Source organism: Gracilinanus agilis, chromosome 3, assembly GCF_016433145.1.
Source record: "Gracilinanus agilis isolate LMUSP501 chromosome 3, AgileGrace, whole genome shotgun sequence".
NCBI classification, from domain to species: Eukaryota; Metazoa; Chordata; class Mammalia; order Didelphimorphia; family Didelphidae; genus Gracilinanus; species Gracilinanus agilis.
Window position 1 is genome coordinate 453,972,308 of NC_058132.1, and position 17,958 is coordinate 453,990,265.

The 17,958-nt window shown below is 36.2% G+C and overlaps 1 protein-coding gene across 1 annotated transcript in view; it reads right to left on the reverse strand.

The window, feature by feature from the left end:
- REPS2 (RALBP1 associated Eps domain containing 2) overlaps positions 1–17,958 on the reverse strand; it is a 251,336-nt gene that overhangs the window by 49,436 nt on the left and 183,942 nt on the right. Inside the window, exon 14 of the mRNA XM_044670340.1 lies at positions 16,434–16,570. Coding sequence (XP_044526275.1) covers positions 16,434–16,570 — 137 coding nt within the window. The remainder of the gene's footprint in view (positions 1–16,433; positions 16,571–17,958) is intronic.

Genomic DNA, 17,958 nt, shown 5'->3' on the forward strand with positions numbered 1-17,958 from the left:
GGAGGGAGGGAGGGAGGGAGGAAGGAAGGAATAGTACCTTTGTGGCATGTGGTTTTGCACTAAGAACCAGATTTTCAGCTGTTTTATACTGTATACTTTTACTATTATCATTGTAGGGAAGGGAATAGGTGACCTCCTCTACTTAGACAATATTTTAAAATGTGATCATTTAAAATAAGCAATGATGTGCTGGAGTCAGCTTGTAAAGGCTCAAGATGGATTGTTAAGTTTTCACCCTGCACATTTACAATTCAGAATTCAGCAAACACCACAAATGAGGGCTTGATTTATTGTTCTGTTGATTGTCTAGACTTAATGTGATGGAGAAATGTAAATAACGCAGATTAAACTTTAAAAAGTGTCTCATATACAATTATTTTTCCAGAAAGCCAAATGTTAAAAACAATTTTTAATGGTTAATTTCTGTCTTACTATCAATTCTAAAACAGAAGAGTGGTAAGAGCTAGGCAATGGAGGTTAAGTGACTTGCCCAGGGTCGCACAGCTAGAATGTGATGTGTTTGAAGTCAAATTTGAGCCCAGGACCTCCTATCTCCAGGTCTAATTCTCAATCTACTCTGGCCCCCCAGTTGTCAAAAATTTACCAGCACTGAATATAAGGCATGATGTAATGGGAAAAGTCAATGAACTTGTTTTTTAGTAAGCACCTATAATGTGTCAGACACATAGTCTGGAGTCCTGGTGTCTGCTCCTGGCTCTATATGGACCTATATGGCATGATACAAGCCACTTAACATCTCTGGAATTCAAGTTACTTCATCTGAAAAGTGAAGGATTAAGGTGGATGGTCTCTCAAGTGATGTCCAGCCCAAATATTTTATGAGTCAATGACACTATGGTAAGGTTTTTTACTTCAAGACAAATGGTTAAATGTAAGAGAAATGTTCAACTAAAATCTATGAGGAAAAATGAGGTAGCACAGTAGATAGAGTGCCAGGCCTGAAGTCAGAAGAAGTTGGGTTCAAATCTGGCCTCAGACATTTCCTAGCTGTGTGATCCTGGGCAGGTCAATTAACCCTAATTGCCTAGCCCTTATTGCTCTTTTGCCTTGGAACTGAGTTATAGTATACAAAGACAGAAAGTAAGGATTTTAAAAGAGAGAAAGAAAGAGAGAGAAGGAGGGAGAGAGAGAGTTAGTTTTATATTGCTATTACTACAATAATAATATATAACTAATACTTAGATATTCATTAAAATAACAATTTAAAATATTGCTCTGTGAATTTATTAAAATGATTAATAATACTGGTGTATATTAGCTGTTTTAACAAAAAATGTTCTATTTTGGAGTGAGTTTTTTTTAATATAATTGAGTGGAAAAAGTATTCATTTCTTTCTTTTTTCAAGTGGTCCTTGGAAGCCATTTTGACCCCCAAGGCCATAGCCAAGGCATCTCATTGCAACATTCCTTAATTAGTAAATAGTGATCACCTTAAAAGCTCAACTCTACAATATGACAATAAACATCACAATCTCCCTATAAACACATACAAACACTCACACAAAACAGTGATGTTCACAGATTTTAAGTGCACGGCATGAATGTCATTCTCTTGTATTTTATATGACAAAAATTCAAATACTGAGTTAAGGTGACTTAACTATTTTTCAGTATTCATTCATCCAAATCCAAGTCTTCTATATTTTCAAAGTACTCCATGTATAAAGCAAGGGGGAAGGGTCCTATGTGGGTCAAATTTATCAAATGCTTCAAAGGAGGTTACCTATAGTGCCAAGATGCATGAAGATATTCAACAATTACCATTATGCAATAAAGACCAGCATCTCAAATTTACTTATTACCCTGAAAAATAATATTGTTAAGAACTTTCCCCTAATAGGAACCAATGGCAAATTATTGACTAAAATAAAGAAAATGAATTCTAGTCAATAATTTGACATAGTACAGTATTCTCTAAGACAGTAACTTCAAATCAAAACTGAAGAACATTCATAGTTCTCAATAGAGAAATTTCTAGCTCATCCTGCAGCTCAAGTTGTTTTCTACATTTTGTTTTGAATATCATGTTCAGGGACAAAATAAATGACTGATCACTGCAATCAAAGCCATGCTGAAAAATACTGTTGCCAAATATAATCTGTGGATTCTTGGAAGTCTGAATGTGTTGACTGTGTATATAGTATTAATGCTAAATGCTACTTTCTTGGCTTGAGAGGAGGGCAGGACTTCAGATAGTAACTTGTGCTTTTGAAAGTGCTTATGAAAATAAACCAAAACCCAAAAAAGCTACCATATTTATGATGCAGGGATTGCCAACTGACTCTTGGTCTATTCTTGAAAGCTAACAAGTAGCCTCACAGTCATATTTTGGCACTACTTTTTCAAAACAAAATGTTTATAAGTTACAATCAGGATTTTCAACTAAAAAAGAAACACAAAACCCTGAAAACCAGATTAAATTTTATGTGCAATTTTCAGCATTCGATCATCCATTCTGGAAGTTTTTACAATATGTCCCATTGTTTGAGATAGTTACCCAAGCTAACCAATCTTCTCTATTGGTTATATCTAATTCTGGGTTAAGGGCAACAAACTACTATCAAGGTCTACAATCTCCTCTTCTTGTCATTTTTAATCTGAAACTCTTTTACCGTTTGTATCCACTTGTCTCATTGGACTAAGAATTTTCAAATCCCAACAGCAAACACTCTTCATTGATCTAACTACAGATTTATATATAGATAACTGTAGCTAACTATATAGATAGAAATTATTCTACTACCTTCTTTCTTTTTTTAATAAAGCCCTGCCTTATTGACAAATAAAAATCCACTTTAACTCATCATTTCTAAAAAGGGGGGAGGGCTGACAACAAGAAAATACTTTAAGCAATGAAACCAGTATTCAACAGTAGATTTAATCAGGTGAGGAAAGATTTTTAGATGCAGAAAACATCCCTTGCCCTCTGACCAAAGAATACTCAAAAGGAGGAGGGGAAAGGGATAGATCCAAGCACAAAAATTTTAAAGAAGGGTTAATCTAGATTCATAAGCATTGTCACTAGTATCTACCCCATCAAGTTATCAACTGGCAGGTAAATCATATGCAAAGCTTGAAGTATTCTTGGCAAGCTTACCTGAAGAACTTCTCTTTGTAACACAAATCATCTGTTAACTCTCTTTCTCCTATCCAATGTCAAAAACGATCTCATTTTAGAGAATAAACTACCTGTTTGGATGTTTATCCAGAGAGTATATGAGTAGACACATTTAATATCCCACCAACCCTCCCCATGGGATATATCATGTATGTAAATGTGTGTTGTATATATTTGTGCATATGTATGTGTGTATGTATAAATACATACATATATATTCACATACACATTTAGAATTGCCAGGAGTTTGAAAAAATATCTAAAATTCATAATATGTGTTCCCTCTTTAAGAAAAGATTTTGCTCCCTGATAACTACAGATGAACTCAGAACCTAGAAAATATTCAATGTAAATAACCATAATGGTGATTATCCTTTCTGCACAGATTCTGCACATCAATTCCTACATTCAAAAGGGAAGAGGGCAGCTGGGTAGCTCAGTGGATTGAGAGCCAGGCCTAGAGACGGGAGGTCCTAGGTTCAAATCCAGCCTCAGACACTTCCCAGCTGTGTGACCCTGGGCAAGTCACTTGACCCCCATTGCCCACCCTTACCACTCTTCCACCTATAAGTCAATACACAGAAGTTAAGGGTTTAAAAAAAAAGGGAAGAATCATTTGAAAGGAAATTAAATACAAAGGTTTGTTGTCCCATTGGCTAATAGTGTGTCATTCTAGCAAAAATTTTAGGTACCTAGATCTCATGGATATCTTTCAACAGCTTCCCCAAACTCTTCTGTTGGCTTCCTTGTTTTCATTCATTTCAACTCTATCCCCACAATGTCTTAGTCCAGATTGTTTCACACCTTCAACCATGCCCATTGGAACTCCTAATATTTAATCAGCAAATTTCCTTTCATTTTAGACCGCTTCACCTCCTTTTCCTTCCATCTTCTGTCATTCGTGGAGAACTGGCTCTCTTTAGAGAATACTAGATCCCTGGTCATCCTTCCCAGTAATGGTTCTACCCTCTTGTATATTCCTCAGCTCCCAATCTGGGATCTGGAATACATCTTTCAGACTCTCCCTTTAACACTAAGCAACCTCTCCTTCCTTTAAGATTTATTGTTTCCAAATTTATCACATATATTAGGTCATTGTGACCCATTATCTACAACATTACAGCCTTGTAGCATATTTTTTGCCACCCCATCTCCATTCTTCATATTCAAGAACTTCAACATACCTAATGATGATTGCTTACTTACCCTAACTTCCCAGTTCCTCAATCTACTTAACTTTCACATTCCTTCACTCAACCTTAGCCACACACAGAGATAATCTGTTTTTATTCATCTTCACACCTTGATCTTGCCATCACCCACACTCCATGTTTAAGAAGGCTGAAATTCAGTTATCTGATCATAATCCTTTAGCACTGATTACTCCCTTTGCCTTATTACTCAGATATTCTTCATCCTCGCTAAAATTTCCAATCTCCTCTACTCCTCTGGTTACATCTTCCTCTACAATTTTAACCCCCTGGAAAATCTGTTTAACTCTATACCACATTCTACTCTCAATCCCTTGATCTAGAGATGGGAACCTCTGAAACTAGCTGTATTACCTTAGATAAGTCACTCATATCTCAGTTAACTCCATAGGAGGTATCAATTAAAACAGAGAGATTATGGTCAGTGTTGGATAAAGGGAGTTCTTTCATACTGATGAAATCACAGATCCTTCAAATCATGACATATTACAGATAATTACTAGGACAGTTTCACATAGACTGTATTCCAGTATATATAAAAGACTTGCTATCTGAGCATGGTTATCAAATTCATTATAATCAATTTAATTTAATAAGGCTTGCTCTATGAACATATAATTTTTTTAAAAGTCAGAAATGACCAAAGTTGGGAGAGAGCAGAATGGGAATATTATTCATATTTCCAAGTTGTTTATAAAGTCAAGGCTAACTTTCTACCTCCCTGAAGAATTCCAGGGAAATCTGCCAAACATTTGGAACTGATCAGAATGATCAAGAATAAAAAGAAAAAACAAAGCAAAGGTTTCTTAAATGTAGAAAGAATCCTTTTCATTTTTTTGGCATCTTATATTTTAGCAGAAACCTATTTATTTCATTTCTCCACTGTCAAATGTTAAATAATACCCTACAAAATTAAGTATTTTCTCTTATGATAATATAGCTACTATAATACGTCTAATATTCATTAAAAAACAAGAAAAAATTACCCATCTAATATTTATGCCATCCTTTCACCATCAAAGCCCTTTGATAGTAAGCAAGATAAAATCATTCTAAGGTTTAGTTTTCCTACATGTAAAATGAGAGACAGAGGGTTAGGAGTTGGAATAAATGACCTTTAAGGTCCCTTCCAATTCTAAAATTCTGTGATTCATGTACTCAGTGTTTGCTAATTAACCCTCACCCACAAAAATAGATTCTTTTCCCACCTTAGTTAGTTGTCAATGAAAATAGTGCTATCTTCTAATGCTCCTGAAAATTTCATTATAACTGATTTTCACATTAGAAAATGAATAATGTAGTGGAGGAAGCAAGGAGGAAAACATAGAGTTTAAAATGCCTATCATGTTAAACTGAGATAGAACAGCAGATTCTTAATGGAGAGGAGAGAGGGGGGAAGGACAGGAACAAGCATTTGCATCTACTATATGCCAGGCATCGTGCTAAGTACTTTTGCAAATATAATCTCAGCGCATCCTCACAACAACCCTCCAACATAGAACTCTTATTAGTCCCATTTTACAGTTGGCTTTTATACTTGGTCAATGAGATTCCATATTCATCATCCAAGCCCATCCAAGTTACCCTAAATATAACTTCTACTACTAGGTTAGAATTTTTCCTGAGGACACCAGAACTTGATCCCTTCAAGCCATAGGAAGACCTATAGTTTTCCCTCAACCATCAAATTTCTCAAGAGTGTAGGTTTCATTGGGAGCTTCATTTCTTCCCTACCCTATCCATTCACTCTTTAATCTTAGCAGCTTTTCCCATTAGCCTACTGAAATGATGTTTTCAAAAGTTACCCAACTGCCAAATCCAGTGACCTCCTCCCAACCTGCCTTCTCCTTGAACTTCTGGGCCATTTTGGCCCCGATGACCACTTTTATCCCACCTGGCATGGTACCATGAAGAGAAGATGGGGTTGGGAGTGAAGAGCCCAGAGTTTGATTTCTGCTGTTGCTAATTCTGTGACCATGGGCAAAATCCCTTGACCTCTTTGAATCTAAGTACTTGGCTCATCTGTAAAATGGGGATAATAATCTTACATATTTATCATGAATAAAGCATCTTGCAAAGGGTAACCCATTAAATAAATGTGAGCTCTTATTATTATGACTCTTCTATGACACCACATCCACTCTCCTGGTTCTCCTTCTACCCCTGACAATTCACAATTGAGAGAATGTTGAACTTGGAATCAGAAAAACCTAGGTTCAACTAATCTCATATATTTACTGTGACCTCAGATGGGAATAATCATAGTACCTAAAGGGGCTAAGAGGACTAAATGAGATAACGTATATAAATATAACATATATAAACATAGAGCAAACTCTGAGTGCTATAAATATTGGTTGTTATTATTATTATTATTATTATTTTACTAAAAGAGTCAGCTCTGCTATAACACAATACAAACTAATAAAAAATCACTCCACTGTATGAAATTGCATGATAAAAGCCATAAGGCTTATGGGTGGAAATGGGGTTAAAAATACAAACACTAAAAATCTCCATCAGAAATAGGTCTTGATGACTGGGGATGTAGATCTAAACGATCTACACCCCCAATCTTAAAGGTTAAAGATCTTAAAGATCTAAACAATAACCCTAGTGCAAATATCAATAATATGGAAATAGGTCATGATCAATGACACATGTAAAACCCAGTGGAATTGCGCATTGGCTACAGGAGGGGGTGGGAGGAGGGGAGGGAAAGAACATGAATCCTGAAACCATAGAAAATTTTTCTTAATTAATCAATAAAAAAATAAAATATAAAGATTGTTTTTTAAAAAGAAGAAATAGGTCTTGATCAATGACACATGCAAAACCCAGTGGGCTTGCACGTTGGCCACAGGAGGGGGGGTGGGAGGAGGGGAGAGAAGGAACATGAATCATGTAACCATGGTAAAATATTCTAAATTAATTAATTAAATAAAAAAATTTAAGTGAAAAAAACTCCATCAACAACACTTTTAAAAGGAAACTAACAAAAACTGCAGCATAACTTTATACCTATTAAATAGCTAAGAAATATATCAATAGGGGGCAGCTAAGAGGTTCAGAGAATTGAGAGGATGGGAAGTCCTGGGTTCAAATTTGACCTCAAACACTGCCTAACTTTGTGACCCTAGGCAAGTCACTTAACCACCTACCTAGTCTTTACCACTCTTCTGCCTTAGAACCAATACACAGTATTGCTTCTAGAACAGAAGGTAAGGTTAAAAAAAAAAAAAAGAAAGAAATATATGTGTGTGTGTATATATATATATATGTATATATATATATGTATGTATATATATACTACAACAATAGTAGTGGGGACCATGTCCTTGGGCTGCTGTTCAACCAGGCAAAGCCAAGAGCTATAGGAAGAAGGGTCTGTGATTCAGAAACAAGGGGACCCAAAGGAGAGGCCAAAAAGGAGGGAGTTGGTGGGTGGGAATAGGCCACCCTCTTTTGCCCACAGCTCCTACTGCACCAAATAAAATGCAATAAATATAACACTTTACTTTGTAAAAGACCGGAAGTGAGTGTCAGAAAGGATGGAACTTGTGAGTTATTTCAAAGTGGTGTCATTTTCTGCATTCTCACAGATTAATCTCACATAAAGAAATACAAAATTCACATTATGCTCAAATTGTTCTCTAATACATCAATCTTATTGGAACAAATTCACATTTTCAAAATAAGTATCAGAGTAGAACTGATTGTAGTACTCAGTTTTGGTCTTTCCTGGTCCCTCTTGGCCTTGCTTTCTATCCCTATACTTTCTTCTTTGGCAATCCACTTTCCCAGCTTCAGTTTCCAAACCTATATGAAGGATTCTCTAGTTCTACCCTCAGCATCTCTGACAAACTCCAGATTCTTATTTTCCATTCTCTGTCACATACACCATCTAGCTGGGATATATCCTGCGAGCATCTCAAATTCAACATGTCGAAAATCAAATTCGTCTTCCCCCAAATGATCTCTTGATGTCCCTGTTTCTGTTAATCATTCCAACCTTGTAATTATATTTATCTTTGATCCCTCTTTCCTTCTTGTCTCTCACATCTCCTCAGTCACAAAGTCATGTAGATCCTTTCTCATCTTGACTAAATTTTCCTTTCAAGTACCACCACAAGGGTTAGAATGAGTAGTTGACCTCTCATCTTAAATCTTTGTCTCCAGTTTCTTCTCTGTATCTCCTATTAATGCAACATGGCCCCAGTAAGTCTTGTGTTCTACTCCCTTAAAATTAGTCCTAAGTTTCTTATAAACTGGAGTATATACCAATACCTTTTTACCTCTGCTTATACTCATGACATTTGCTCCATCTGGTAACAATACCACCCCTCAGGCAAATTACTAGAGCTATCCTGTGTGCCCTGGAATTCCAGTGTAGTTGCACATGACTATGACAACCTGGGGCAGCTAAGTGGCACAGTGGATAGAATACTAGGACCAGGAGTCAAGAAGATTCATCTTCCTGGGTTTTAATCCAACTTCAGACACTTATTAGCTGTGTGTCCCTGGGCAAGTCACTTAACCCTGTTTATCTCAGTTTTTCTCATCTGTAAAAGATGCTGGAGAAAGAAATAGCAAACCATTCCCATATCTTTGCCAAGAAAATCCCAAATGGGGTCACAAAGAGTATAATGTGACTGTAAAATAATTGAACATAACTACAATCACTTCAGTCCAAGCTGGAAGAAATGTGGGATAAGGAGAACATCAGAGAAACTAGGTGGCACGGTGGATAAAGTGTTATAAAGGGTTTTTTCAAGGAAAAAAAAGAAAGATGAAAGTATCCCTACACAGGAGAACTGTTCATCTCACTTGAGGAAGGATTACTGGTGTTTGAACTCTGTAGACCTTCACCAAGACCCATATCCAATAGAAATGAAGTTAAGATATTTACGAGGTTGGGGCAAACTCACCCAGATTGGCAAAACACAGTAAAGGGTAAAAAGAAAGAGGAAGAACTTTGCAAAAAATTCTGCCTTTTGGTACAGAAATGCGTGGCAATGGAAGTTTCATGTTTATTCTACCCACTATTCCAGTAACAGCTACATCCTCTCACCTTTACATGAAATTTCCAAACTGTCAATATGTGAGTTAAGAGTCCTCTGGCCAATAATTTTTATTGACTAGCTATTTTACTAGCTTGAAAAGTTGGAAAGATTCAACCAAGATCAAGAGCCAGTGTAGGAGATGCTTGCCAAAGGATGAGTGAATTGCCTTTGGGAGATTATTACATCCTTTTAATGACTCCAGTCTTTTTCTTAAAACTGAGGTCTATCTTCTTGGCATCAACATAGTTGATAGAAATGTAATACTACTACATCCAAAGAACTGACATTTCTAATCACTCAAAGATTCATGGAGAGGAACATGGTAGGTATGAGCAGACCAGATTATATCACAAAATGAATATGTTATTGAAGAAAGGGTAAATGGTGGACAGTTTGCAGGCTCCATTGGCATCCTCTCAACATCAAGAGCCTTTTGAGGAAGGCATCCAATATGCTGAGGATATTAATTTTGCCAATCATTGAAGAACAAATGGAAAAGAATCACACCAAATGGGCAGGCATGGAGCAGTGGGCATCTTCAACACTAGAAGTGATAACCTACATTGGCAAGACCCTAAAACCACTAAAGTGAAAACATCACATTCTTCATTTACTTTGTGATCATTCAATGTGCCTTTGTTGCCATTAAAGTTCAAGCCCTCTAGTAGGTAGTAATATGGTGGCAAAGAACTAGTAATTTTCAAGTTTCAGGGGCAGCTGGGTAGCTCAGTGGATTGAGAACCAGGCCTAGAGACGGGAGATACTAGGTTCAAATCTAGCCTCAGACACTTCCCAGCTGTGTGACCCTGGGCAAGTCACTTGACCCCCATTGCCTACCCTTACCACTCTTCTGCCTTGGAGCCAATACACAGTAATGACCCCAAGATGGAAGGTAAGGGTTTAAAAAAAATTTTTTTTTCAAGTTTCAAGATCAATAAATAGGTTTCACCTTTTAAATCTATCCTGGCCCATGGCTAGATCCAGTGATTTCTACTACAGTGATGATGAACTTCTGGGTATTTGTATAAACTCTCTATATATTTTTCTTTTCCTTCCAGAACCTATCACTCATATTTCCCTTTTCTAAACTCTTTTATTTTCCCTTTTTTTATCTTTGTCATGTTATTTTCCTCTCATTTCTCTTTTAAACAATTTTCTCTAGATTTTTGTCTTCTATTTATCATTTTCTTCCAACTTTGCTTTTTCCCTCCCCACTTATTTTAGAAAATTTTGTACTATTCATTCTTCTACATTCCAGGTCCTTCTGTCTAATCTAAGTTGATAGTTTCCCCCTCTTTTTTTCTTGCCCACTTTTTTACCATGGCTCTATCTTGCATTATTCCTTCCTTTTCATCTTTCCATTAAAAAAATAGTTGCAAGTATAGTCAGATTATACAAAACGAGGTTTTCCTGAGCCCCTAACAAGGTGAAAAATATAGAATTAAATGCCTATCAACATTTTGCCTAGGGTTGTATATGCTAGATGAAAGTGAGCCAGGAGTAGATAAGTGTTGGTACACAGATAGATATATGTGTATAAATGGGCCGAGGAAGAGAGATCTTTGACTTCTAGTTAGGCAGACACACCTCATTCTTCAATTCAGGGAAATATTTAGTAAAATTAATAAAAATAATATAAACCACAGATAATACTATGTTTTAAAATTAAATCAATATGTAGCCCACAAGGATTCTTATATATAGCTTGGTGGTCCCTGATTCTTTTTGTTTGACATCACTGATCAAAACATATAGTTACCTAGTCTCTTCTTTTTTAAAAATCTTACTAAATTCTGTCTTAGCATCAATTCTAAGGCAGAAGAACAACAAAGGCTAGGCAAATGGGGTTAAGTGATTTGTCTGGGGTTGCACAGTTAGGAAGTACTTGAACCAAGGTCCTTCCAACTTTAAACTCTATCCAGTGTACTATCTAGCTGCCTCTGCCTATTCTCTTCTTGAAAATCCACCTTTGCCATTCTCAGAAAATTCTTGTTCAAATATATTTTCATCACATTGATTTCCATTTACATACAATAATAAAGTCTAAATGTCTTGGACTGATACTCTAGATCACCCAGGGTTGTGGAATCTTGTACCAACTTCTAATTATTCACCTACTGGAACCCTCCAAATATTTAGCAACTGTCAAAATACTTACAGTCTCTCAAATCTACCTTTTAATTTTTTTTAAACTTAACTAACTTGTCCATCCCAAAAGGTCTGATTCAGACTTGATGAATTTTTCCTTGATCATTCTGGATTGAATTGATTTCTCCCTCCTCTGAATTCCTATATTATTTTTTGTTGGCATGATTCACTAGACACTCAATCAAGCAATCAAAGAGCATCCATTATGTGCCAGGCACTTAGATGCTTGGAACATAAAAACATCTTTTTAAAAAGCCTTTTTCCTCAAGACTTTTGCATTCTACTGGGGAGGAAGAGGGAGACAATAATTATATGTAAGCATATGTAAGATATATGCATATATGTAAATAAAATAAGTACAAAGTAATTGGGGAGAAAGTACTAGCATCTGGCGGGGATCAAAAAAGGTTTTATGTAAGAAGGTGGTGCTTGAGCTAAATTCTGAAGGAAACAAGAAATTCTAAGATGCAAAAGTGAGATAGGAATGCATTCCAGGTAATGAGGACAGCCAATGCAAAAACACCAGGAAAGGATCTGGAGTTTCATGTGTATAGAATAGCAATCAGTCCAGTATGGCTGGACTGTGGACTGCAGAGAATATGGAGGGAATTCATGAAGAAACCTGGAAATTTGATTAAGACTAGGTTGTTAAAAGCTTTAAAGGCCAAATAAAAGATCTTATTTTACCCTAGAGCAGTGATTCTCAAAGTGGGCGCCACTGCCCCCTGGTGGGTGCTGCACCAATTCAGCAGGGCAGTGATGGCCACACTTTTTTTGTATTACATTCTATTCTGAGTTCAATAAATAGTTTCATAATTTCCAGGGAGCGCTAAGTAATATTTTTTTTCTGGAAAGGGAGTGGTTGGCCAAAAAAGTTTGGGAACCACTGCCCTAGAGGCGCTAAGGAGCCGCAGGCGTTTACTGAGTAAGGGAATGAAACAGTCATAACTGGGTTTTAATGATAAAAATCATTACATATTTTCATCTTACCTTCCAAATGGGTAGGCAATTGCCTTCAAAGAAAGGATTTCATTCTAATACTTGTTTCTGTCTCCCAGAACATCTAGTTTACACATAGTTGCTGACTGATTCATCTTCTAGCAACAGCAAATTGCTAGCTAATTAGTCCCTTTTATAAGGAACACACCTTTTGAACTTATTAACAATAATGTCTTTCAGACAAAGGAAATCTTCCTGAAAAACTTAAAAACAACAAAGACCTACAGAGACAAGGACTAAGGAATGTATAGGTGGGTCAACACAACTAAACCAAAAAGAACAAGAACAGTTTCCTTCACTTTATTCAGAACACCAGTGGGTGAACTGGTCATATCAGGGGTCATGTAGAAAAGAGGGTAGAGAGTTGGTTGGCTGGCAGGTAAACTGACTTAGATGTGTCAACGAGAAACCAATATTAAGTTCCTTGTTAGAGACATCAAAAAAAATTTTAAGAAGGAAAGAAAAGATCAGTGTAAAAATATGTTTGCATTATTGCACACATATAACCTAGATCAAAATTGCTCACTATCTTTAGGAGAGGGAAGGAAGAGAATTTGAAACTCAAAATTTTAGAAAACAAATTTTTAAAATTGTTTTTACATGTAAATGGGAAATATAACATGTTACATTCTTTAAAATATTTAAAAAGAAAGTCTCTACCTTCAAGAAATTTATCTTAACTGGCTTTTTATGTGTGAATGCCCATTCTGATAAGTGCACAGATCCCCTGAAGTATTGAAGTAACATCCAGAAAATGATAGCATGGAATAGTGAAAGACACCCAGGGTTTAAGTTTCAGGTTTCCCACTTACTAACCCAGTAGCATAACCTGACCTCAGATGGTTCATCTGTAAAATGAGGATATTATTGGCACTACCCACCTGCAAGATCATTTGATGGATCAAATGGTATGTATAATTTATATATGTGTGTGTATGTGTGTATATACATAATATGTAAAGTGTCCTTTGTCTTTATCCTGTCAGTGCCAAAGTGATGTGTGCATTGCACTATTGATGAGAAGTCAAAAGACTTGTTATCAGTCTTCTGACAGATATGTTTATATTTTTTGAATCATTATTTTTGCCTAGAAATAAGTTTATTGTGATTTTAGTTGTTAAAATATTATTTGTTAAATTTTATTATTTGTTTATTTGTTAAATATTATTTGGTAAAAAAATGGCTCTTTAGAAGAAAGAAGGAAAGATACTAAGGGAAATTTTGGTAATATAAAATTTTATTTTTAAAGAATTACCACACATTCCTACTGCTCTTTTAGTGTTTTCCTAGTCTTTCTCTAAATGGATGGCATCTTAAAAACGTATTTTTTGCTTAGTCATCTAGGTTTAATTTCTACTTTGTAGGTCATTCCTTTTTATGTTTATGGTACATGTGAGCTTACTATTCTTAATAACAATTAGGATTTAGGGGCAGTTTGTATGTTGGTATAGCCTGAGAATACTGTTCAAATCCAACATCAGAACATATAATAAAAAAGACTCCTAAGGCCAGGCCACAGACCACTTATTTTAAGTAATTCTTGATTTAGCATAATTTCATTAATAACCAAACAATTTAGGCAGTTCCCTCGAGCTCATTGCTATGAATTCTGACCTTCGTGCCATGGGCAATTTAATTCATAATGAAAGTTAAGTAATTTCTACTATGATCAAGCCAGATTATTGAAATGCTTTCTATATCCATTTACTTAGGGGAATTTTTGACTGATAAAGAAAAAGAAGCAGGATTTCTAAGCAGAGAATTCCTCTATCCAGCACCTTCTTATTCCAGTGCAAACTACCTCTCTGAGTCTCATTTCTCTTAGGATAGAAATCCTGAAATTATATGCATGCTAGAAAGCCCTAGTGATTCAGGTTAAGGCCACTAGGATGTTTCACAATTGTCAAATACTTCCTCTAGAAGAAAAGTCCTGGAAACAGTCTTCAAAATATCTGGATTTAAATATTAATGAACTATGCTCAGTGATGTACTAGTTTCACTGCATTTTTTTTTTAACCCTTGTACTTCGGTGTATTGTCTCATAGGTGGAAGATTGGTAAGGGTGGGCAATAGGGGTCAAGTGACTTGCCCAGGGTCACACAGCTGGGAAGTGGCTGAGGCCAGGTTTGAACCTAGGACCTCCTGTCTCTAGGCCTGACTCTCACTCCACTGAGCTACCCAGCTGCCCCTCACTGCATTTTTTAAAATCATTTGCAACTACTCACAAAGAGTCAGTTAGATACCTAGTTTTTTTGAGGATACATTCCCTTAGGGTGGAAAAAAAGTCTTAAATAACAAATCAAACTGTTATCTAATGACTTCATGCTACCCAGAATTAAATTTTCCTTAAAAAAAAAAAAAAAAAGAACTCCAGTCCATAACAGTGTTTTGTTTTGTTTTGTTTTGTTTTGAGGTCCTATCTGCACAGTTAAAATTGCCCATATTTAAAACAAGTAAAACAAGCTAGGTTCTACCTAACTGTGAAGTTTAGGGCTGATATTTAAGCCACGGAGAATCTTTTCTAACTCTGGGAAAAATAGCAACAATTTGAAAATCACAGATGCTTAACTAGGGCTGCCTTATTGTTAAACAAACACAGGCTTATACAGGGTTCCAAGAAATAATCCTATTTGCAGTTTGCTTATTATATTAGATGGAAGAAAGGATTGTTGTAATCCCAAATAGGAATTATAATTACAATAAGCCCAAAGTTTATCATTTCCACTAAAGAAAAGATACTCTCCAGTGCATCCAGGTAGACCTAGAAGTCTCGCATTGCATCTAGAATAATAACAACAATAGCTTGCATTTATTTAGCACTTTACAAGCTATCTCATTAGATCTTCCCCACAATGCTATAAGGTAGGTACTATTTTTATTCTTATTGTATAGATGAGGAAATTGGGTCTTAGGGAAGTTAAGTAGCTTGCCCAGGGTCCCAAGACAATAAGTGTCTGAGGCAGTATTTGAATTCAGGTCTGACTCCAGCATTCTACATACTATGTCACCCCAGCTATCACAGAGCGGCATCCATGGAGGATGCTTCCCCTCCCTTTTTCCCCACCCTATCCACTATTCTTATACACTTTGGTCTAAACTGGGGAATGGTCAAGTTGGGGGAGGTAGAAAGGAATAATCTCTGGAGCTACAACAGGGAGCAATGATTGGGTCCAACAGATTGCTCCTTATACTTTCTGCCCTGGTGGCAATACTATAGCATCTACCCAACACTTCATACCCTCCCTTCTCCTTCCAAGGTAGAAATGAGAAAAAAAGAAAAGAAGAAAAAGACTCAGCCATATGGAAGCAACAGATATGGAAGCAACAAGATAGGATGGGAAATTGGTATCTTCTCACTCAGATTAAGAACCAAAGGAAAACTGAATTTTTGCCAAAAAAGGTATTTAGTGTAGCCTGGACCTCAAAATGAAACTACATTCTCCTCTTACCAATGAAGTAATGAAGGGGAAAACCAAACTGAAAGAAAAGTCCTATTTGTGAATGAAAGAATTAGACCCAAACAACAATCATCCATTTTGTCAACTGTCCAGTCTCAAAGAATATTCAAACATTGAGATTTGGGAATCTTACATTTCTTGACCCATAGCACCTCTGGGACACCTTCCCAAGACATTTCTAAACTTAAAATTTTAAACCTAAAAACCTAAACCTAAAACTTTAAACCTAAAAACACTTCCCAAGATATATCTAAACCTAAAAAATGAGACTATTCTCCCCTAAGCGAACAGAGCAGTACCATCCTAACAGGGTAAAATTGCTCTGTTTTACTCTTGATTTCCACTATCAAAAGCGTGTCTTTCAGCTATGAAACCAAAAGAATGTGCAGCTAGGGGAAGAAAAGGGCAACTTCACCTGGAGCATTTGGCTGGAAGACTTTATTCAGATCCAAGGAGGAGGCTCTGGAATGGGATTTCTGTGGTCTCGGTGGGGGAGTGGGAGGTTCCTCGACCCTTTTCATGGCCTCTTCTAGAGATGTGTTAGAGTAAGATCTGCAGCAAAATAAGGGAATATCAAAAGGAAGATAGCAATAGTTTCACTCTCTAGTGTTGGAATTGAGAGAGGAAAAATAATATCCCAAAGGCTTAGCCAAGTGATGTCATGGTCTTGAAAAGCAAATTACAATGGACAGGGCAGTGATCTCTCAGATTCAACTATAAAATCAAGTCATTAACCTGTTCCATCTTTAACACTAAATGTCCATCCTTTGTGATGTGAGGGTAGGGGAGGAGAATGGGATGTAAATTCAAACCGTTACTGCAACTATACAAAACATTAAAAATAGAAACAAGTTTACCAAATCTTCATGGGTTACACATCCTCATTTTACCACAAAGATCACATGGCATTAAGCAATTCTCTTTTTCTTACTCACAAGGCATGCACCCTATAGTGACTAGTAAGATCACAAGGTAGAATTCAGAGTAGAAAGGAAATATGCCCCAAATACAACTGAAGTACATGGAAATCAGGATTCTTTTTATTCCAAGTAACAGTAGTTATTTTTATGTTTTTAATCTATATATTTCCATATAATACCTCCAATAGTCTGGTTTATGTAGCTTGACCCACTATGAACCAAGTAGGAAAATAAATCCTACCATAATCGCATCAAAATAAGAATCTCGATCATTTTGGACTTTATCTTACCCCATCTCAGCACCTATTCAAGAGTCTCTTTTTTTAATAAAACTACATTCCCTAGAGTTTGTGAGCTAATAGAGCTAGAATCTAGAAATAGGACCATTCTAGTCTTCTCCACTTAATCCTTAAATGACCTTGGTCAAGTACCTAAACTAAAAATTGGATCATAAGTTGGTTCTCCGGTTTAAAAAGGGAGAGGTAAATGAGACACTTTACTTGGAAGGGTGCTTTTCAGATAAATAAATATAAATAAGTTGCTTTGGTGAGTTGGATGGAAGTGTTACTTATGATTCAAATTCCATTAAATATCATGAAGCCCTTCCTGTTCTAGGCAAAGGAATTACTATTATGGCAAATATGCTTTTGCTGAATAAGCTTTTGAGTTTTCTTTTGCTGCAGTCAAGGGTTTTTAAATTTTTGTTTTGTTCTGATTTCTTGCAAGGTTGCAATCTTGCTTAAAATCAGTGCTAACAAGGTGTTACACTTGCAGTAACACCTTAGGCATAGTAGACAAAGCAAGTGCCAGAGCCAAAATATGATCTAAGAGTATTCCAGGAGTTTTTTTACCAAAGACAGGGAGAATTCAGACAAAAGAGGGCCAGTTTTTAAATGGTTACTTTCAAAACCAAAGATGTGAGGCTTTCTCTAGAAGTTAAAACAATTCATGGCAAATTTAATCTTAATGACTTTTCTTCATTCCAAAAAAACATTTACACATCCTCCCCTTCAATGAAAA